This window comes from Dermacentor albipictus, unplaced genomic scaffold, assembly GCF_038994185.2.
Source record: "Dermacentor albipictus isolate Rhodes 1998 colony unplaced genomic scaffold, USDA_Dalb.pri_finalv2 scaffold_18, whole genome shotgun sequence".
NCBI classification, from domain to species: Eukaryota; Metazoa; Arthropoda; class Arachnida; order Ixodida; family Ixodidae; genus Dermacentor; species Dermacentor albipictus.
The window spans coordinates 182,562-205,514 of NW_027225572.1; the positions used below are offsets into that span (position 1 = coordinate 182,562).

General features: G+C 44.8%; 1 protein-coding gene across 3 annotated transcripts in view; it reads left to right on the forward strand.

Moving 5' to 3' along the window:
* LOC135900796 (endoplasmic reticulum transmembrane helix translocase) overlaps positions 1-22,953 on the forward strand; it is a 602,974-nt gene that overhangs the window by 35,792 nt on the left and 544,229 nt on the right. For all 3 annotated transcript variants that reach the window (XM_065430378.1, XM_065430377.1, XM_065430379.1), the window contains exon 5: positions 15,546-15,615. In XM_065430378.1, the coding sequence (XP_065286450.1) occupies positions 15,546-15,615 (70 nt within the window). The remainder of the gene's footprint in view (positions 1-15,545; positions 15,616-22,953) is intronic.

A 22,953-nucleotide genomic window follows, 5' to 3' on the forward strand; every position in this document is an offset into this window, starting at 1 on the left:
AGAAATTTTTTTTCAAAACTATGCAGAGTTCACCCAGAAAATCAAGAATAGATGAAGAAGGGGAGTGGTATACACAACCAAGAATAAAACTGTTGCGATTATGAGAATTCAGCTGTAAGTCAGTTTCAATCCATACCGATTCACAGTGATTTACATTAAGAAAAAGATCAAGCCTACACTTATATTTAATATGAGGTAAAACAAATATGGTGGAACCGCCGTATCGATTTGAAATACGATGGCAGTATTCTGCTTGATATGGATGAAAACCATATAAATTGCTATCAGGATTGTCAAGCCATGTTTCTGAAATGCAAATAAATGAAAACGAATGATTAAGTGAGTCAGTAAATGCAAAAATGGTATCATGGTTCTTGCGCAAACTTCGCGCATTGATATGAAGAATAGAGATATTAGAAGATGTAAGCAATGGTTTGACTTCGGCTGGTGATAGCAAAGACATGATGAAAAGTATTCAGGGACGTGTGTGCAATCAGTTCGCAGCACAGGAAATGTAGCAATAAGCTACGCCTGCGCAAAGATGCGAAAATCAGCCTCCGAGTTTATTCGGAAGACCCTGCTGCCGGTTGATTTACGGGCTTTAATCTGGCAATTTTCAGTCCATAAAAACTGCCAACTGTTCTCTTTTTTTCAGTGCAAGGGCCTTGCTGAATAAACATTTGTTGTCGATTGTGAGGTGTTCGTTAATGCAAATGGGATTATCAGTGGTACCAGAAAAGCCAATCTGGGAGCATCGCAGACGAGTTTTGCGATCCTCGTGAAGAAATTCATTCTTTTTGTTATGTGATCAAAAACGAACAGTGATGTTCCTGTCCGACATCTTGCTGACCACACGATGAACTATATCAATGTCTCCAGAAGAAATTGGGCACTCAATAGCATCGGCAACCTTCTTCAAGATTGCAGAGAGTTCCTCTCCTTGAGATGATGGAATGCCTTTAATTTTGATGTTATTCCTTCTGCTGTACTGTTCCATGCCTGCGATTCTCTTGGTTAATGCTTGATTCTGAGAAGTTAACGCTTTGTTAGTAGTTACCAGTTCACTGAATGTCGCTTTGAATGTGTCATACTGTTCGCTCATGAAGCGCACGCTTTCAGCTAGAGAAGCAAGGTTGCCAATTCCCTGGTCTTCAAGCCTCTTCCCAATCTTGGCAGCCAGACTGTCGACAAGTGCATCAAGCTTATTGTTAAGCAGTGATTCTAGATGCTCAATTTTTTTAGCGAGTTCAGCGTTGGTGGGCATTGTAGAAAACAGACTGAGAACTAGAGATACTTGTGAGCAGCAGCTGCAACAACAGCATAGGACACAGTGAAAAGTAGAAAAAACTAACCTGCAGTAAAAATATTGGACGGTTAGGCTGCGTCCTGTTTTGTTGCAGCTGCTGCTCAATAGTGAAGCTGGTGGCGAGATGGCTCCTATTTATGGTTCTCCAGCCGATCAAGCGCAGGCGCCATAGTTACAAGTCCAGGGAAGCCGCAGAGTCAGCCTGCTAAGTGTGTGCAGTATGCTCTACTAGGCAGCTGGCAGGATGAAGCCATCTGCAGTAAAAATATTGGATGGTTAGGCTGCATCCTGTGTTGCAGCCGCTGCTCAATTGCAATTAAGAAGACGATTAAAGCGCCTGAAGACAAAAAGAGGTACCGCAAGAGACTTGGACGCTTTGCTTACTCTCCTCCGAGCTAAAAATGAAAGTTTCTTCAGACAAGCAACGCTACTTTGGGGAGAAACTTCCTAAATTTATTTCAACATCTGAAAAATTCTGGAAGCCAATTTCTCCCAGTAAGCAAATTAATGTTGCTTTCGTCGTAAATGGTGTTTTGAGTGATAGTGCAGTAATAGCAGATGCATTTAACTTACATTTTAGATCGGTGTTTACACAAGACAATGGTTGATTGCCATACTTTCATGCTTCATACCCCCCTATGTCTGACGATACTATTAATGAGAATGGAACACTTAGCATGCTCCTTAACCTTGATATTAAGAAATCGCCAGTCTGGATGGTTCGCCAAATGAATTCTCAAAGCGTTATGCGCCATGTGTCTCTAAATATCTGCGTGTGCCGTTTTCTAAATCACCATGGTGTCTACCGACCAGGAAAATCGGGAATTCTCAGGGATATTGAGTAGTCTGAAAAAAACTCGGGGAAAACTTGGGGAATTTGTGCCTCTATTAGGGAAAATTAGCTGTCATTTTATTGAAATGGCCAAAAGTCGCGGTATTGCAGGCTCGAGTAACAGACAGGAATCGTAATGAATTGTCTTTGACGTCCTGTTGTGGGCTGGAGGAGTTGCCAGCGCACAGTCAACAACCGACTTTCTGCATTTCTGATAATTTGGACGGCTTCGCGACACCACCACGTACCCCATAGAGTCAATGTATCAGAACGTCTGAAATTTCGTATGCAAGAACTCTGCCGTCTGATTTTCCGGACGTTTTGCCGTGACCGCAGGTCCCAAACGGCATTCATCAAAGCCACCACTCTGCCATTTTGATTACATCGCCGCCTCAAACCGGCGCTCTCTTGCAAGCAGATCCGCTCCGCCGGCAGCTGTAGCCACCACTGCGGCAACGCTAGGCCTAGCTGCTTCGACATTCGCTATGAAGCTTCTTGCTGTTGGGTGCCGTGTTTTTTATTGAAAGAATTCGCTGCTGTCAGCAATGGCATGGACTCTGCTTTTGCGCTCCTCGCGATTGGCTTAAAAGTTTGGAAAGCATGATGCGTTGCATAATGCCGGTTCCCAAAAGTCAGCTTCGCCTCTGTACAGAAATGTTACTTGGTGAAGCATACACAAAAGTATTGCAGTGAAGCATAACAAGCATAGGAAGGGGCTAATGCCACGGGACACAGTATGTATTCCTTAATTATACACACGTGCACCCAGTATTTCCTGTCACAGTACGAGCACTGATATGCCAAATACATGGACCAACAGGCCTTCACAGCATTTTCGAATGTGCCTGTGACGGTTTGAGCCCTTAAGGGCAGTAAATGACATGAATTAATTTTTTTCCAACTGGCCGATTTTTCAAATGTTTTCGCAGCCCCTAAATAGTTCGAAAACTCGGACATGGACCGTGCAACTGACCAAGAAGATGCTTCAAATGGTCCGTGAGGTGAGCGAGTGGCAGAAGGAGTACAAGAACAGAAAGGACCTACACATTGAGGGATGAACGGGAAAGGAAGCATGCTGCCGCCATTTTGAAAGAGCTTGAGCTCAAAAAACAAAGTGTTGGCTGATGTCGAGATGCAAGTGTCCCTCTTCCAAACCAAAATAAACTCTTTAAAGCAGTGAAACACGACACTGAGACGTCGTGCACGGGCTGAGAGTATGTCAGGACAGTTGAGGTGGACTTACGAGCTGTTGAGGATCTCAATTGTGACTAAGTTCGGGCCTCATACCACTGAGCTTGCTATCAGTTGATAGAAATAGCTCGTATTTGAAAATATTTCCTTTTGTGTGCATCCCCATTTTTATTTGTATTTGAGAATGTCGACTCGATTTGCAATTTTTTTCGAAGACATTTTATTTGCTGTGCATTTTACTAACCCCTTCTATTTGAATAACATAAACACTACTCCTTAGTATTCAAATTGGATTAAGTTGTTTTTTTAAAAATCTTTTTCATATGCTTACTAGACAGTGACAGCATCGGGCGATATGGTTTCGGCTCGTCTTGACATTGAACATAGTTCTGCATCACTCAGGCAATTTTGCCTGACACTCAGGGAAAACACTCGGGGAAAACCTAGAAATCTCAGGGAATTTGGAAATGTCAACTTGGTAGACACCCTGATCACTAAATGAAGGCGAGATTCCAATTGACTGGAGAACAGCAGCAGTGAAACCTATCTTTAAAAATGGTAATAAACAGCACGTCTTGAACCATCGTCCTATTTCTTTGATTTCAACATCATGCAAACTTCTGGAGCATATAATACATTACCATATTACTGAGTTCCTTTCAAAGAATAAAATATCATGCCATCAGCATGGCTTCAAAAAGGGTTTCTCTACATGCAGACAATTAGTAATTACTGTACAAGATTTCACTAAGGCAATAAATTCAGGTAAGCAGGTTGATGCAATCGTCATGGACTTTGCGAAAGCCTTTGAAAAGGTTTCCCACAAAAAGCTACTCCACAAACTTGATGTACTCTAGGTAATGCCAAAATTGCTACTTGGCTTTCTGCAGATCTTTTAAACCGATGTCAATATGTTTCATTTAAAAACCATGCCTCTTGGAGGCTTCCTGTTGACTCTGGCGCTCCACAGGGTTCGGTGCTCGGACCACTTTTGTTTCTAGTTTTTATTAATGATATCGTTAATGACATTCCCTTGAAAATTAAACTATATGCGGATGATTGTGTAATGTATTCAGAAATATATGGCGTCAGTGACCAACTACGACTAAATGAAGCCTTTGAAAAAGTTGTGAAATGGTGTAGTGACTGGCAAATGGCTATCAATTTTGACAAAACTGTATTTATGAAAATTTCGCACAAGCGTAGTAATCTGCACTTCCAGTACTCGGCGTGTAATGTCTTGCTTTCTGAGGTTGAGCACATAAAATATCTTGGTATTCGGATTTCTAAAGATCTTAGATGGAACAAACACATCAACACTGTGTGCAATTCCGCCAATCAAAAGCTTTTCTTTCTCAGGAGGGCCTTGAGACTGACATCACCTGAAGTTCGCTTTATTGTATTTAACGCAGTTGTGCTGCCTCTTTTAGATTATGCATCTATAATTTGGTATCCTTTCACTAAAAACGACATTAATAAAGTAGAAGGTATTCAAAAGCGGGCAGTTCGTTATGCAGCCTTGCTAAACAGAGCCAATCTGCCAACTCTAACCCCAAGGAACCGTGTTCTCAGATTAAAATTTTTGTTTCAGCTCATCAAGGGATACTACAGCATAGATGTTTCTGAGATTATTTCCTTTTCAACAGGTTATGCTACAAGACAACGGCATGCACTAACCATTACCCCCTTCACTAGCCGCAAAAATTGCTTTAAATACTCATTTTTTTCCAGGCTCGTAACTGAATGGAATCAGCTGTCCAACGATGTGGTGTTGCAGTCATCCATGAATTTGTTTCATTTCATTTCATTTATTTTTCCCTTAAAGGCCCGAAGGCATTACATAAGGGGGGAGCAAAATCAAGGTCAAAGGTTTACGTGCCATATTGTGTAATTTCCTGTCCCCACAGCTCTGTCGCTCTGTCCCCACAGCTTTTCGCTCTGTCCCCACAGCTTTTTGCTCTGTCCCCACAGGGGCGTCTGCGGCAGCAGGCGTTGGGTGCGTTGCGACACCACATACCCAAGCACACAAGGGTTGGACCCTCCCACATGTAACCGTGCGTGGCCTAGTTGTGTCCGGGGAAAAGGGAATCCTGGGGGTTGAGCCGATGCCGGGAATTTGGACCTTTACGGCCCCCTGGTGGAGGCAACTCACCTCTTCGGCCTCGGCTTCACATAGACGGCACCTCCGGACTGACCCACCTGGAGGAAATTGGCAGTCGCCTTTTCCTGTCCTCCTCACCAATCTTCGTCTTTCTCTCCCACCTTTTCATCTTTCCTGTCTTCTCTTCACTTCTTATTACTTCCGTATTTCCTGGCGGCTAGGGTTAACCGTGTGTAATATGTTCAACCTTGGGTATATACATTAGGTAATAGTGGCGGTGTATAGCTGGCGTCTGCAGGTTTCAATGAACCTGTACGTCCCCTTGTTGGGCTCGGTGGTGGGTGGCTACCACCGCCGCCGCCGAAATTTGAAACCATCCTGTGGCAGAAGCATTCCTGCGACTTTCAGATCGGCCTTTGAAAAGAGGTCGCACCAAAGCAACTTTCCAGTTCTTTTTAAAACTAAGCGAAGCCACATTTCCGAAATACCATGTTCTTCACAGTGAAGGCAACACCACCTTTAGAAAACTGTCACCATTCATAGTTTTGAAATGCCTAGCAAACACAATTGGATCGGGTTACAAGGCCTCAAAGATGGCTAGCGGAGACCTCCTCCTTGAACTGACCAAAAAAGGTCAACTAGAAAAGCTTGCCGAACTCGCCAATATCGGTGACATCAAAGTAACAATCTCTCCACACCACTCACTCAACACTAATAGGGGGGTTATATCTGAAGAAGACTTCCTGAACCTCAGCGACGAAGAGCTCCTCGAAGGATTTCAGGAGCAAAATATAATTAAGGTTCAGAGAATCACACTACAGTGAACTGACCAACAGATCCCGACGAAACATGTGATTTTGACATTTGGTAGTAGCACTGTCCCTAGTTCACTCGATGCAGGATATCTGAAAATCAACGTCAGACCGTACATACCCAACCCGAGGCGGTGTTTCAAGTGCCAGAGGTTCAAGCATGCATCTCAATCATGCAGAGGCAAAGAAACATGCGCAAAGTGTAGTGCCACCGACCATCTATCTGACAACTGCAGTGCTCCCGCACGATGTGTCAATTGCAAGGGCGATCATCCAGCTTATTCTCGGAGCTGCCCTTGCTGGAAAAGAGAAAAAGAAATAATCGCAATAGCTGTAAAGGAAAAGATTTCATTCTATGAAGCGAGGAAAAGTCTAGGGCACTTACCTCAAGCTATGCCAGTGTGACGCGGCAGGGGGCAGCGCCACCCCGTTTCAGGAGTCTGCAGGGTCCACTTCCGGTACCCCTGTAGAAACTCCAACCGCCCCCTTGGTGGCTGCAGCCAGTGCTGCTCCATCAGAAATGAAGACGGGCCAGCAGACCACACTGCTGCAGGGCCCGAAGTTGAACTGTACCCCACGGCCCGAGACGTGCGTCTCGGCGCCTGGCTCTCGATTGTCCAGTGCCTCGGAAAAGGCGATGGAGGTCGATCCTAAAACCCTGGCGTCATTGACGCCAAAAGACCCGCGCTCCTTGGAGCACTTACAGAAGGAGAAGCATATTATACCTTCGCTGAGAAAAGGAAAGGTAACCTGAACGGTTACCGCCCTTCATAAGAGTAATCAGCTTTTAAATACATGTCACCTAAACTTGTAAGCTCACACACATAAGTAATTTTTTTTCCAATCCCAATAAGATGGCTTTCATCATTCATTGGAATTGCAGAGGCCTAATTCACAATCTAGGTGACATCAAAGACATTATAAATAAGTTATCACCAGTGGCATTCTGCCTTCAAGAAACGAACTTAGGACCCAAGCATACACATTTTCTTAAAGGCTTTACAGTCATAAGAAAGGACTGTGAGCACTCCAGTCGTCTATCAAGAGGTGTTGCTATTGTCGTTCAAGGTGGCATCCCTACACAGAACGTTTCACTAAATACTGCGTTAGAGGCAGTAGCTGTCACCGTTTTAACATTTAAAACTGTCACCATCTGTTCGTTGTACATCCCTCCCCATACCATTTCACAACTCGAGACATGGAAAATTTAATTAGCCAGCTGCCTGAGCCTTTTGTTTTAGTTGGAGATTTTAATGCTGTTGCACTCTTTGGGGCAGCAATAAGAATGACCAAAAAGGACAACTTATCAAAGATTTTATTTTGACAAACATCTGTCTTTTAAATTAAGGTGCGCCAACTCATTTTTCACCGAGTTCACGTACTTTTAGCTGCATTGATTTAGCATTTTGCTCTCCGGATATCTTTACCGATTTTAAATGGGGCGTACTGGAGAATCCATATGGCAGTGATCATCTACCTGATTTAATCCACCTTACATCAACACTACCCATTATATCCCACAAACCACGCCACTGGAAGTTACAAATGGCAGACTGGGCTGTTTTTACGGAAAGTGCCAGGCTAGAGGAACTTATTTTAACAGACCTAAGCATTGAGGAAATTAATGAAAAGTTTACCAATTGCATTATTTCTGCAGCTGAAAAGGCCATTCCGCAATCTTCTGGCGTGGTTTGGAAAAACCTGAATCCTTGGTGGACACGTGAATGCACCGTAGCAAAAAAAGCAGCAAAACAAGGCCTGGGGGATTTTACGCAGATACCCAACACATAACAATTTTGTCAATTTCAAACAAGCCAAAGCGAAAGCTGACATGCTGAAAAATTGTCTTGGCAGAAATATATATCTACAATTAATAGCAGCGTCACATCCAAAAAGATGTGGGACCAGGTCAGCAAGTTTAAGGGGGACTACTCACCATACATGATACCCATACTTACACCTTCAGGCACTCGGACAACACTACAAGAGCAAGCGAATATACTTGGGGAACATTTCTATAACGTCTCTAGCTCGGCTAATTATTCAAACAGGTTCTTAAAATACAAAATGTCGGCAGAAAAAGAAAAACTACCAACTGCTTGTATGTCAAGGGATGAATACAACGCTCCATCTACGTTAAAAGAGCTTAACAGGGTTCTCAGGGCTGGCAAGAAAACTCCAGTAGGTCCTGACCGGATCCATTATTCCATGCTTGCACACCTGTCCCCAGCATCCGTAGATGCTGTCCTTAAATTTTTCAACAAATTCTTTGAATCGGGAATCGTGCCAAAAGGTAGGAAAAACGCAATAGTTGTGCCTTTTTTAAAAACAGGTAAATCCCCCACATCCCCAAGCAGCTTTTGACCCATTGCCCTGACAAGCTGTTTGGCGAAATCGTATGAAAGTGTCGTAAATGCCAGATTAACTTTCACGCTTCATATACGGAATTCCATTGATTTTCATCAGTGCGGCTATAAAAAAGGGTGTTCAACGACGGACCATCTTGTCCGACTTGAACACGAAATACGTGAAGCATTCTTACACAGACAGCACTGCCTGGCAGTGTTCTTCGATTTAGAAAAAGCGTATGACACCACGTGGAGGTTTGGAATCTTATGTGACCTCGCCGCGTTAGGAATCTGTGGCAAAATGCTAAACTGTCTCGCAGATTTTATGTCCAACAGAACATTCCAAATCCGTCTAGGCACTGTGCTCTCGCGCACATTTATCCATGAAAATGGCATGCCACAGGGTTGCGTACTTAGCACAACACTCTTTATAGTAAAAAATGAACTCAATCAGCAAAGTCATTCCCACCTCTGTTATGCACTCCATATACGTCGATGATCTGCAAATAGCGTGCCGCACCTCAAACTTACCAACATGTGAAAGGCAGCTCCAGATTACAATAAATGGAGTGGGCTGAGAAAAATGGCTTCCGCTTCTCTACTCAGAAAACTGTTACAGTGCTATTTTCGCAAAAACGAGGGTTGTACTTAGACCCGGATTTAAAATTGAATGATGTTGCGCTGCCGGTAAAACAAGCATATAAATTCTTGGGAGTAATCTCTGACAAAAAACTAAACTTCCTAGCCCACATTAAAGCACTAAAGATTAAGGCAAATAAAGCATTGAATATCCTCAAAGTTTTATCTCATAAGCATTGGGGTTCCGACCAAACGTGTATTTACCGGTTCGTAGCCTTTTGGACTACGGCTCCATTGTTTACGGCTCAGCCAGACAGTCCTACATCCGACGACTTGATCCAGTACATAACCTTGGACTGCGACTGGCCAGTGGTGCCTACAGAACGTCACCTATCTAAGTTTATACGTTGAGTGTAATGAACCCTCATTACAGCAGCGCAGAGCATTACTCACTTTGTCTTACCTACTCAGAGTTCAGTCATCACTGCAACACATTTGCTACAGCATCCTCACACAATGTAACTCATGCCTACACTATACAAATAAACCAAACATGATTAAGCCACTTGTCCTGCGATATGAGGAATATGTTCGGGATTACGACGTTCCTCACGAAGTGCTGCCGGTTGCCAGAAAGCCAAAGCGTTTGCCCCCGTGGCATGACTTTCAACCGTTATGTGACTGGACATTAACACATTTAAAGAAGAAAGACACCCCAGGCGAACACATTATACAAGAATCCTGTGCTCTTCAGGACAAATGTCAAAACCACATTGAATTCTACGTGGATGGCTCTAAAACGAAAGAACACGTGGATGTGGGGGTCGTAACGGAAAATTGGGAAAAAAGTATTTGGTTGCCACAACACGCCTCTGTTTTCACAGCCGAAGTTTTCGCTATATGGGTTGTTGTTAAAAAGATCGCTGGTAAACATAAAAATGCAGTCATACACAGATTCTTTAAGCACACTGAAGGCTCTACACCTGAAATCTGAGTGTGAACCCCTGATAGGAGACAATTTAAACATGGTGGCGCTTAACGAATACGGGTGGTCAATTCATTTCTGCTGGGTCCCAAGCCATGTTGGGATACCGGGTAACGAAGCAGCTGATAGGTATGCATCGATGGCAGCGTACAAAGACATTACAAACACAACACTCCTTACTTATGAAAGAAGACACACCGACATGCGAGAAATGTCAACAGCCACTAACAGTTATGCACATATTACTCACATGTACAGAGATTGAAACACACAGACGAACACTTTTGCACAAACTATATCAACTACACATACCTTTACACCCTGCTCTGATTTTAGGTGATGATCCGCTAGTCCAGTTATGTGACATCCGTAAATTTCTAGACGACACTGGATTTTTACATAAAATATAGATTATTAACCGAGCCTTTTCCTTCTTAAACTGGATTTTAAAACACCTCGTGTTTGGCGTAGCATAGCCTTAGCCGCTTTTGCGCCATTAAACCTCATTTAGCTAACATTTTTCGCTCTGTTACATTTGGACTTGCAGTAGATGCATTTATTTAGTTGTACTTGAAGCATATCTTCTATTTCATATCTGTATTGTCTTTTTACTAGTACATGTAATTTTTCTTTTGTTTGCCCTGCTAATCATGTCATAATGGATCCCCATCCTGCAAAAATCTTGTAACGGGATTGCAGTATTTGTAAATAAATAAATAAATAAATAAATAAATAAATAAATAAATTTTGTCATAGCATTTTGAACAGTTAAAGTAAGCAAGTGTGTGCAAGCCTCAACATCCATTTCATTGACAAGAGAACCCCAATCATAGCCATTCTGATAGCTGTATATAATCCCAGATAGTCACCCCGTGCACGTATGGGTTTACTGGAAGTTTCAGCATGAGACAATGACAGTGACAAAAGAAATGAGTAAATGCTGAGGGATATTTGTCTATCTGAACCAGTGTTTCAGTGACGTCAAGAATTGTAGTATTTGCTATTTTTAAATCTAAGGTATTACCAGTGCAGTTTATTTCATTAAACAGTTGAAGTCCATTGAAACTGATTAAATTGGTAAAACATTGTGCTTCTTCCCTTACATTAGTGCTGCTACAGCACTAATGTACTAATTAGGCTGGTTGTCTAATCTGCGCTAGGCAGATTGAACTCACCATAAATATGTATTTCAAATTTCATAAGATTGAGTTTTCCCTGTCAACTAGCAAAATGTTTAACGAAAGTAGTTGTATAGAAATTGGGAGGAGTATACCATATAAACGCATGTGCGGGCCGTGCACGTGCACAGGCCGCGCCCCATTTTTCCGAAATACGTATCCGAAAAAAAAAAGCACATAATGGTCGCACCCCTCCATTCCTCTATCCACACGTTTTCAAAATGTGCGTGCGTTTGCGAGCTTCTCGCGCTACCCATATTGGCATTAGCATCACCAACTCTGGTATTGTGCGTTGTTTGGCCATTTGCACTTGCTCTGCACGCCGTTTAGCTCTTCTGTGCTGTTTGCTTTTTTCCATCCGGGCGTTTACATTTGAGTACGATGGGCAAGCGCCTAAACAGCTACACAGCTCGGTTTAAATGGAAGGTGGTTGAGTTTGCTCTTGAACATGGGAAGCATGCAGTCAGCAGAAAATTTGATGTGAGAAGTGCATTCGACAGTGGTGTAGTTGGAAAGAAGCTTTGAATAACACAAGCAGCAAAAGTGCGCTTTCCGAAACAAGCCATGCAAGTTTCTTTAATTGGAAGAAGAGCTGCTGTGCTATGTGATGAAACTGCAAAACAATGGCTATGCATTGACAGTGGACATGCTGCGCATAAAGGCTCAAACCATGGCGCATGCAAAAACCCATACTGCGAGAGGATTTCAAAGCTAGTGCCAGCTTGGTGTGAAGATTTTTGAAGAGGAAGGGCCTCTGCTATTGGCGAAGGGCCACGCTGTGCCAGTGGCTACGGGACGACTACACTGACAAGGTGCTTAGCTTTCAGAAGCATGTTATCGGCCTGTGCCGTGAACACAATTGTATATTGTCCTAAATAGTGAATGCTGACCAGTCCCCTGTGTAGTTTGACTGTCCCGAAAACTATACAGTCAACGTTAAAGGTTAGAAAACTGTCACTCTGCGTACAAATTGCACCAAGTGCCAACGCTCCACAGTGATGCTTTGCGTTACTGCGGATGGGTGGAAGCTACACCCCTAAGTTGTATTGAAGTAGAAAAGAATTCCCAATGAAGTGTCCCCAAGGGAATTGTAGTTCGAGTCCAAGAAAAGGGCTGGATGAACGATGACCTCATGCTAGACTGGGTAAAAGCCGTTTGGCAGAACCGCCCAGCAGTGTTGTTGGCCAAACGGTCACTTTTGGTCTTGGACAACTTCTGTGGTCACTTGACGGATAAGGTCAAGGAACAGCTGCGCTGTGTCATCGCAAGGATAGCTGTTATTCTGGGCGGCCTCGCAGGCATGCTGCAACCACTGGACCACTGAATCAGCCTTTTAGGGCTGAATTCTGCAGGCATTGCACTAAACGGATGGCAAGTGGCGGCCACAAGCAGACGCCGACTTGACGGCTGAAAGGGACTGTTGGCTGGATCCTGTCTGCGTGGAGCTCGGTGTCGACGGACATTGTATCCTGAAGTTTTAAGTTCACTGAGATCTCGAACAGCTTGGGTGATACCAAAGGTCACGTCCTGTGAGATGAGTGCACACCACAACACAGAACGAGTTAGGAGTCTGAGGACTTGATGACAATTGAGTGTTATGGCAACTCTGTCACGTCGTATACTGCAATAAACTCTCTTCGTTCGCCAATGGGTATGTTGCTTTTATTCGAAAAAAAAAAAAAAACATTCTTTTTACACATCGCATGTATGAGCTGCACCCTCGAAATTGCCTCTCATATTTAAAAAAAAAGTGTGGCCCTTACATGCGTTTATATGGTAATGGCATCCAAGAAGACAGGTAAACCATCACACATTTGTCATAAGTCTATAGATAATTTCTTCTAAGTACATGGAATATGGCATCACAAGCTGCGACGCCCCTCCGCCATTTTTATTCTTCTCCGTGCAATTGCAGTCCCTTCTGAAGACCGAATTGTTAGAAAGCTAAGACTGACTCAAACAAAAAGCATTTAATGCTTTCATGTCCGCATCTACAGTGCAGTCCACTTATAGCGATATCAAGTAGAACGAAAGATCTGATCGTAGCTATATCTGGACTCCTGTAAAAAAAGAAAAAGAAAAAAAAAACTGCCGAACATACCTTTGTAGCTCTGAAACTAAATTTGCCATTTACGATAAAGAATTGACATTGTAGAAAAAAGGCTGTGAAAAGTAAGACGTTAATTTATACCTCTAAACAGTGTGTCAAGCGTTAGGTGCGCTCAAATAGTCCGAAATCTGCACTTGCTTTCGCGGAAGTTTCAGGTTTACAACCGCAGTGTGCATCGCGTCCAGCAGCTGCACGAACAATGGCGGCTATAATTTAGCCTGCATGAAATTAATAAGCGACTATATTGATGACAGTACACTTTGCGTGAATACAATTTGCGTACACTGTCGTGACAACGATTGCCCCGTCGGAAATTCTTCGCAGAATGAGGCAGCACTATCTGCACTCAGAAACTCCTCCATCGAAGGACCGCCTATTTTATTGGCAATAGCGACGTGCTCGCAGAGTTCAGCAATGTCAGTGGTTGCCACCATGTTTGCACACATGGGGGTTTCGCCCTAGTGCACAAAGCTTGCTGTTTCCATTCATCGGCACAGTCACTGCTTCTATCTAGCCTTCATGATCGTGGCGCTCACGGTTTTCAGAATCGTCGACATCATCGACTGCGCGAGTCTTGCAAAATTTTCAGCTTCGTCTTACACGACACAGCTTTGCGCTTTTTCGGCGCACCGACTGCTGCTTCTGTGGTGCATTTCAGCGCTCTCTGAGGAATAGAGGGAGATTGTAGAAAGAGAGCACAGGCATGATTTGCTTCTCGCTTTCTTTTTTCTCTCTCTGGACGCTCGCTGGCGATGCGGATGCGAAGCAGCTGGCGCCATCTTGGGACATGCCACGCCAACTTGCGATGCTCTGAATCAGCACACTGGTGGGACATGCTGTGCGGCAATGGCAGCAGATACGAACTCGCATAGGCGACCTTTTCGTGCCTTCTTGATTAAGGGGAACTTAGCAAAGCAAATTTCATGATTATTATGCATGGAAAACGCCGCCCAAAAGGCAGAATTTCAATCGTTATATCCAATATGCGGTGAATAACATATTGTTATATAGGAGCTTTTTCTCATAGCCCGAATGCATAAATTGATACTCTGAAGTCAACTCATCGTTATAACCGATATATCATTATATATGGTGTCATTATAAGTGGACTGCACTGTATTCCCATCGATAGCCCACTATCGATGGTTGCAAGTTCATTATTTGCTGCTTTCCGAGCGTTAGCTACCACCATTTATTGAGTTATTTAGAAACTGTTTATTTAGTTTTCGTTTTATTTTTCTCTCGCGAAAAGATCTTTAAAGCTGCTCTGGAGAAGGGGCATAGTCGGTGCGATGATTGCTCATAGTTTCCAAGATGGCGTCAGCATTGCTAGATCTTGGCAGCGGGTAGAATTGGAACCCCAGGCTGCCTCGGACCTTGCTTGTGCTCAGCACTGCCAGGTTGGCTGCCTAGAAGTCCCCAGTGATCTCCGTGGCTGCTGGCCACCCGTCTCCAGCCTATGTCTTCTGCCTCTTCTCTCGCCATCATCTCTTTTTGGGCCCATGCTTCGCACACGTGTCCCAATCCTAACACAATGTGCCGTCGAAGCACCACGAAGCCCTCCTTGACTGGACCATTCGATGTGTGCGCGCACATGGCCCAGTCACTTTGCACTGCACTCATCTTTGCTTCCCTCATCGGGCCATGTATGCACACGTGTGGCCCAGTCGCGATATTACACATGGACGCTTCATTGTCATCCTTCGTGCGACTCTGTTCTTTTCTTGGTTCCGTGTCCGCACACTGTAGTTTCGACACTTCCTTTTTTTTGCGCTCGCTACAATAATAAGCGCTTAATTATCTAATCATTTGAGCAACCATGTACATCGACCTTGTCTTCTTTAGTGTCGACACTTGGTCGACACTGTCCTTTTTCATGGAAGAACCTCAGCAGATTTGTGCAAGGCAACTTCTGTGCAGTTCTTGTGGGAGGGCATTGCACAGCACCATCTATTGTGGGAACTTTTTTTACAAGGATGCACAAAATTAGACTTGTCTGAACCAAGCAGTGTGGTCAAGTGGCTTAAGTTTCTGCATGTGTGTTAGGGGCAAGGAACATTGTGATCAATGCCATGTAGGTGACTCTCAATTTACTTTTGCCAGGTCTACAGAAACAGGAAGTGGAGGCCTATTCTAACCTGTGATCTCATTCCTGGTGACATTGTATCTATAGGTGAGTCTCTAAACCAAATTCGGCGTTGTTGTATGCTCAATGTTTTCACTGGAACTTTGTTTTGAGTGGTGCATTACAATGGCCGACTGTGGCATACTCTCGTGGCTGCTTCACTCGTGTGGTGTTGCATTGAGTGTGGCCTAGTGCCATGTTACAGAGCCACATGTAACAAAAGGGGCATTAATAGGCACGACACGTTTTCTGGCCAGGCACTGGCTTATTTGCTATTGCACAAAGCTGGCATTTTGCAGTGTACACAGTTAGATACCACAGCCTTACTGGGCTGTTTTCGTCTAAATCGCCAGGGGTAAATTTTCCAGGAATGGAATGGTGGTGCCATCTGACAGTCAACAATGAGAGATGGTGTCGCTGTTTTACATTCCTGAGAAAAACGTCTACATTTCCCATCTTGGGTTATTGCAAATGATCCATACTTCTGATCAAATGTAAATGTTCTTTGTTGTCAAAACTTGAGTACCGTATTTACACGACTGTAAGTCGACTCGAATGTAAGTCGACCCCCCCGTATCGTGTGACAGGAAAAAAGAAAAGCATACCCGAGGGTGCATATGATAATGAAAATTTATTGGTAGCTGGCATGGTCACTGGACTACTCGTCTTCACTTGTGCCGTTGTCCTCACTAGTTCTGCCATCGTTATCGCTGCTACGGTCCCATAGTGCGTCGTCGTCCAGCGAAATTCCACACTTGGCAAACGACTGCACCATGACATTTTGTGGAACAGACCCCCACGCCGAATGCACCCAACTCCACACAGCCGTCAGGGAGGCTCTTTTCACAGGTCCAGTTGACGTAAGTTCGTGATCTTCTGCCACCAGCCACTCGTACTTATGGTGGAGCAGGTCCTTAAAAGGCGGAGATCCAGGCTCGTTTCATGACCATGTCGCACTGCACTGGCAGGGACCGATCACACATTTCAGCGACGTACGCCGCAAGCTTTGCCTATAGCTCCGGAAAGCGTCCCGACTTTGGTCAGTGAAAAATTCTTTGTTTGCTGTCACAAGGGAAAATTTTGCTTTGCTGCAGTCGCCACTCTCGCACCACCTGTTCAGAAACACGGAACTTTCGGCCCACTGCGCAGTGACTTGTTTCTTTGGCGTAAAGGACGGCAGCCCTCTTGAACGCTGCTGTGAACGAGTGGCGTATGTTTAATGGCCCTGGAGCACTCATGACGACTAAGGAAGCATGGAAGTAGTAAGTAGCAGACAGTCAAGTCGAACGCGTCAAACTAAGAGCTACAGGAAAAAGAAACACGTGAGCGGTGTCTGCTTTTCCATGAACTATTGATACTCCCTGCAAGCGCCGCCGTTCTGGGAGTGCCGCCGCAAATGGAACAGTGGCATTTCCATCAACTACTGACACCCCCCCATAAGTGTTGTGTCATTGGTTGTGTGCGCTGTAAAACTCTGAAAAATGTTGAAAAACCCTTCCAAAAAACGAACAAACGTGCGGGATAGGGAAAACTACAGGTAGGGCCATACAGCAAACATAAAATTGTAACTACGTTGTAGCTCTCTTGCTATCTCGTTGCTCTTGCTCTTGCTCTTTTGGCGGTGCCATGTTTTGGTTTCAATTGTAAGTCGACCCCCCCCCCCTCCCACTTCAGATTTTCAAATAATAAAGAAAAATAGGTTGACTTACAATCGTGTAAATACGGTATGTTTATTTGTACATGAGAACAACCTCAGCATTGTTGTACATTTATTCCATTTTTAACTTTCTCATGGATTGAGTTGCACATTGTATTGATTATTATTTGCTCAATTTAAATGTGCAAGAGATGACGTGTTACTGATCTCGCTCTAGTTGCATGCGATACAAATACAGCTGTTGACTCATTTTGAAGGTATTGATTGTTCAAAAGAGCAGTGAATTGGACTGGTTGGTGGTTAGTAATAGTTTCTGCTGGCGCTGTACACTTAGTGACGATGACAACAGTTGTTGCGCAAGCTCACAACTGGTTTATTCATGTCTTGGAGCATGTCACATAAAGGTTAAGAATAGGCAAAGGGAATGGGAAAGGCTGCCGCAGATTGCTTTCAAGGTAGGAGCCATGCTGGACATTTTTCTCATTGATGCCGAAGTCCCGCCCGGCTTGAATGTGTGATGATGCCTCTGCAGCTAGCACAACTTCTTGTTTGAAAGCGGCACTATGTGGCATCGCCTGTTTGGTGCCATTGCGATAACGCCACGCTATGGGCTACGCCACACGCCGATACGACAGTTGGCTACTGGCGCTGCTAATAGCAGCTGCAATACTGACTTTTCTAAATGCTGCTATCTATGCACCATATTTATCATATTATATTAGTATTAGTATTATATTAGTATTATATTCGTATTATTAGCACCATATTAGTATATTATCATATACTAGGTGCAGCGGTGGTGTAGAGGTAGGACACCCGCCTCGCGGGCAAGAGGTCCGTGGTTCGAATCCCGGTGCCGGCAATTTTCCACCGGATTAGAAGAAAAACAAAAAAAAATCCACGTGTTGATAAAATTGCACAAACAGGCCTGCAGTGTAGCCTGATCCCGGTGACCAGAACCGGTAACGCACTCCCTCACTAGAGCAGGATTGGCCACCCTGGTGCAGTACTTGGCCACAACCTCCTATATGAACACAACAATCAAACCCCGGCCCTCAGTCCCCAGCAGCCGCGAAGCAACTGACCACAGCGGCGGTCAGACCTGCGGCGCAGCAGAGGGTGCTAAGAATCACTGGCTCCGGACAGGCCGCCATTGGAATATGAACCTGGCAACGTTTAATGCTAGAACGTTATCTAGTGAGGCGAGTCTAGCAGTGCTATTGGAGGAATTAGAGGGCAGTAAATGGGATATAATAGGGCTCAGTGAAGTTAGGAGGCCAAAGAAGCATATACAGTGCTAAAAAGCGGACACATCCTGTGCTACCGGGGCTTAGCGGAGAGAAGAGAACTAGGAGTCAGATTCCTGATTAATAAGAATATAGCTGGTAATATACAGGAATTCTATAGCATTAACGAGAGGGTGGCAGGTCTTGTTGTGAAACTTAATAAGAGGTACAAAATGAAGATTGTACAGGTCAGTGGCGTAGCCAGAAATTTCGTTCGGGGGGGGCTCACTGTGCAGCCCGGCCTGATATATATATATATATATATATATATATATATATATATAGTAAAAGCTCGTTAATTCGAACCGCAAGGGGCAGCCGCTTCAGTTCGAATTAACGAAAGTTCGAACTAACGAAAGTGAAGGAGAGCAACAGTACACTGCGATTTGGAAGCAGTAGGGAATGTCAGAAATTTGGCGTGTCAGAAAGTGATGGCGTGTGCCGCGGGCACACGCCATCTTCAAGTCGAAGCTCTCGGTCCGACTGTGCCACACCACCGATGTCCACCGAAACGAACGTTAGCCGAGGCTTAACACCATCACAATGAATCGCGACGGCCGATACCTCCTAAGCTGAAAACAGAGGTACACAACCGATGAAGACTGCCGAGACAAAGACGCCGAACATGAGAAGGTGGCGAAGGCCCCGATTCGTTGGTTCTTGATTGCAAGCGCAGCTGCGACGTACTTGATTCGCTGTGTTTTGGCGCTTGCCGTGCCATCGCCGCACAGCATTAGCAGCTGTACAATATTTGCAAAGCCTCCGAGATTCGCAACGGGCAAGGAGTCTCGGAGGTTACGTAGAACGGAGAGGCGGCAGCCGCCGCTGCCTTCTGGCTGACCCTGCGTCAGTTACATTTTTTTCCGATTTTGCCTTCTCTCGCCGTTCTCTCCGTTTAGGAGGCAATACAGCCTTGTGTGTAGGCAGTAGGCGCGTTTCTCTGGCCGTGTGCCAGGTGAGCGTAGTTCGAATTATCCGTGAGGGAACCTTCTCGCGTTCGAATTAACGGACTTTTTTATACATAGACTTCTGTGGAGCTTGGTCGGACCAAATCGTACAGTTCGAATTATCCATAAATTCGAATTATTGAAGTTCGAATTAACGAGCTTTCACTGTATATATATATATATCTGTCATTCAACAACCTTGTTTACATTGTTGTACGTACATATGCAACGACCAGGGGAAAATATCAATGACGCTTTCCTTTGTTAGAATGTATTGCGCAGGAGCAGCTGTCACCGGTTGTGCATTGCGAGTACTTGCTCCGAAATTACAGTCGCAACAGAGAGCACATATAAAAAGCAGGAGTTCTGGAACATATACGAGGGCGAGTTAAATGAAAGTGAGCCAATGCGAATATATGACAAACGGGGTACTTTATTTAAAAGTAGTCACCATGAGTATTTAGACACTTGTCCTACTAACGAGTCGCGTAATTCCCGTCTCATAAAACTCCTTGGGTTGCTGCCTCAAAAATCTGTAAATGACTACACGTCATCTTCCGACACGAATCTGGTTCCCTTGAGCAGTTTCTTCAAATTTCACCAAATGTGGAAGACGCAAGGCAACAGGTCTGGGCTGCATGAGGGATGTTGCAGCGTTTCCCACTTGAACTTTGCCAGTTTTGTATTAACCACAACAGCGACGTGGGAAGGGGCAATGTCGTGAAGCAAGATGTCCCCAATGCTCAATTTTCCACGTCGTTTGTTCTTAATTGCGACACGCAGCCGATCCGATCTTCCACAATATCTGAAACGATTTAGAGTCTCTCCAGGTTTAGGAAATTCGATCAATAGTGGCCCCTAACGATCTAAAAAGAAGTCAACGCTTTTCCGGCATAAATGACGGCCTTTGTTTTCCTTGGGAGTGGTGAATTCAAATATTTCCACTGTAAGATTTGCCATAGTGTTTCAGGCTAGTAGTAGCGGCACCATGAGTCATCCCCGGTCACAATTGCAGACAAAAAGTCGTCACCCTCATCTGGGGTTCTTTGACGTGCACTTAAATCTAAGTACACGGGTGTTTTCGCCTCCATCGAAATGCAGCCGCCGTGACCGGGATTCGATCCCGCGACGTCGTGCTCAGCAGCCGAACACCATAGCCACTGAGCAACTACGGCCTTTTCAATTGTGTTGGGGGTGATTGCACGGTGGCTTTGGCCCGGCCATGGATCGTCTTTGTAACTTTCATGTGCTTCTTTGAACAGTTTGCTACAACGCTTCTTAGGCGCCAATGAAACGCAATGTTCAACGCATACGGCAGCCATACGGCGAATAATTTCTTTTTGGGAAACATCTTCATTTGTCAAAAACCTCACGACACCAAGCTGTTCAACTTTTGAAGTGTCCATTATGTCACGCAACCATGTTCATTAAAGAATATTTAACCTCACCTCTGCATGTCGCTTGTAAATGAGATGCGTATGTGCTACGCGCATGCCTCGAAAATAATGAACCGAACCATTATTGCGCGGGGCGGGTTGTCTCACTTTCATTTGACTCGCCTTCGTACATTAGAAATGCGAATTCATACAATGGAATATACAAATGTGAAGATACAGCTTGATACAGGGTAAAAAATTGTCACTGGAAACAATGTTCACTGCGCATATGCACAAAACCTCGCAACAAGATATTCAAATATACGCATACGTCACCAATAAATCTACGTACCTAAGAAAAAGTCACTATATATAATGCGTCAAACAAGGCAAATAAATAGGTTGCGCAACCACAGATTCACAGATCACAGCACCCCCCCCCCTTCCCTCCACTCCCAAAATGTATCGCGTGCGACGGAAGGCGGCGCGCTTCCTCCCCGCTTTTCTCCCTTGCGCACACCAGACTCAGCCACCATCGTCGGCTCAACCCCTCCTCTTCCCCCCCGCACGCTTTCACTCGCACATAGAGCATGCGGCGCGCGGTCACGATGTTATCGCCCTTGGCCTTTATTTATACGGAACATGAGGGCAACGACAGGAATGCGCCTGGAGTCCTCATAGAGCTGCCATCGCAATAATAAAATAGTATCCGGCAACTGAAGCGTCCCGTCGCCCATTACTTTCCGCAAAAGAAGTAACAAAATCGAACTTTCCCCATGCGAAAATTCGCTGCGCCGCAACAATGTCTTCTTTTTTTGTGTGTGTGGGCGGGGGGTGGCGAAATAGAATAACGCAAAGGAAAGCATGTTGGCTACAATCGAATGCCTACTTTGGGCACCTAGTGTGGCTACCGAAGGAATATCGAAGAAAACGTGTGACGCTTGGTCCACAGAGAACCATACGCATACTGCTCGGTATCCTACACCGGCGAGACAAAATTTTCCGGAGAGGTTGCGCTCAAGCGCACGCGTTGCAATCCATCGAGTCCCCGCAATGCTGGCGGCGAGTGACTATGCATTGTTTCTTTTTCTCGTCTGCTAGCCAGAAAGCGTCCAAAACTCTGCCAGGCGAAAATGCAGTCGGCCAGAGAAAAACAAACGCGCAGCCAAGTGCGCCGCGCGGTTATCGATGCAGCACGAGAAAAACGCATGCGCTCTGGCTGGATCGGCAGCCCGCGGGTTGCGAGAACAAACAAAAAAAAAATTAAAAAGAAATGAGAAAGAGGCTCAATATATCCTCGCGAATAAAAGTCTAGGTAGAAAAATAAATAAGAACTTAGTTACAATGGTGGCTTTAGTGTCTTGACATGGATGCTTTGGCGCAGGTGAAAAACATGTGTATATTCTTTTCTGTGACCTGACGGCACAAATGAACTACCACAACGCTTTGTCTCATCGGACCTCGCTGCGTGCTTTGTCAACTTGTCTGATAGTATGTTGATTTGGCTTGTCTCGTTGTATAGCCCGATGCACGACATTAGAAAAGTCGATGCACCTTTGGCGTCAAATGTTTACAACAGCATTAAACCCAAAAAGTTCCGGAATTGAAAATCTAAAGCACGACTTTGAAAATGTCAGTGGACCTTTCGCATCAAAATGTTATGAGAACTTTATACCCAGAACGTTTCAGAATCGAAATCCAAGCGCTCCGTAGATTCCGCGGCCTCCGCGAGATGCCGAGACGAGCCCGCTCGCCTTCAAAACGTCCTTGAAATTTTGTGCCCGGTGGGGCTCCTTGCGTTACGATATGTGACTTCTGATGCATGGACGTTGCCCAGAAATCCAGCCCGATTTAGCAATGTTCGCGCTCAAATGCCTTTTAGAGCGTGAATTAAGGACATTCTAGACAAAATCGAGCATGATTTCTGGCGCCGGGAGTTGTTTTGGTCGGAGGCACATGACAGCACGAAAAAATTTCGGGGGGGGCTGAAGCCCCATAAGCCCCCCCCCTGGCTACGCCCCTGGTACAGGTCTACGCCCCTACATCCAGTCATGATGACCAGGAATTCGAAAGCTTCTATGAAGACGCGGAATCGGCGATGGGTAGAGTGGAAACTAAAT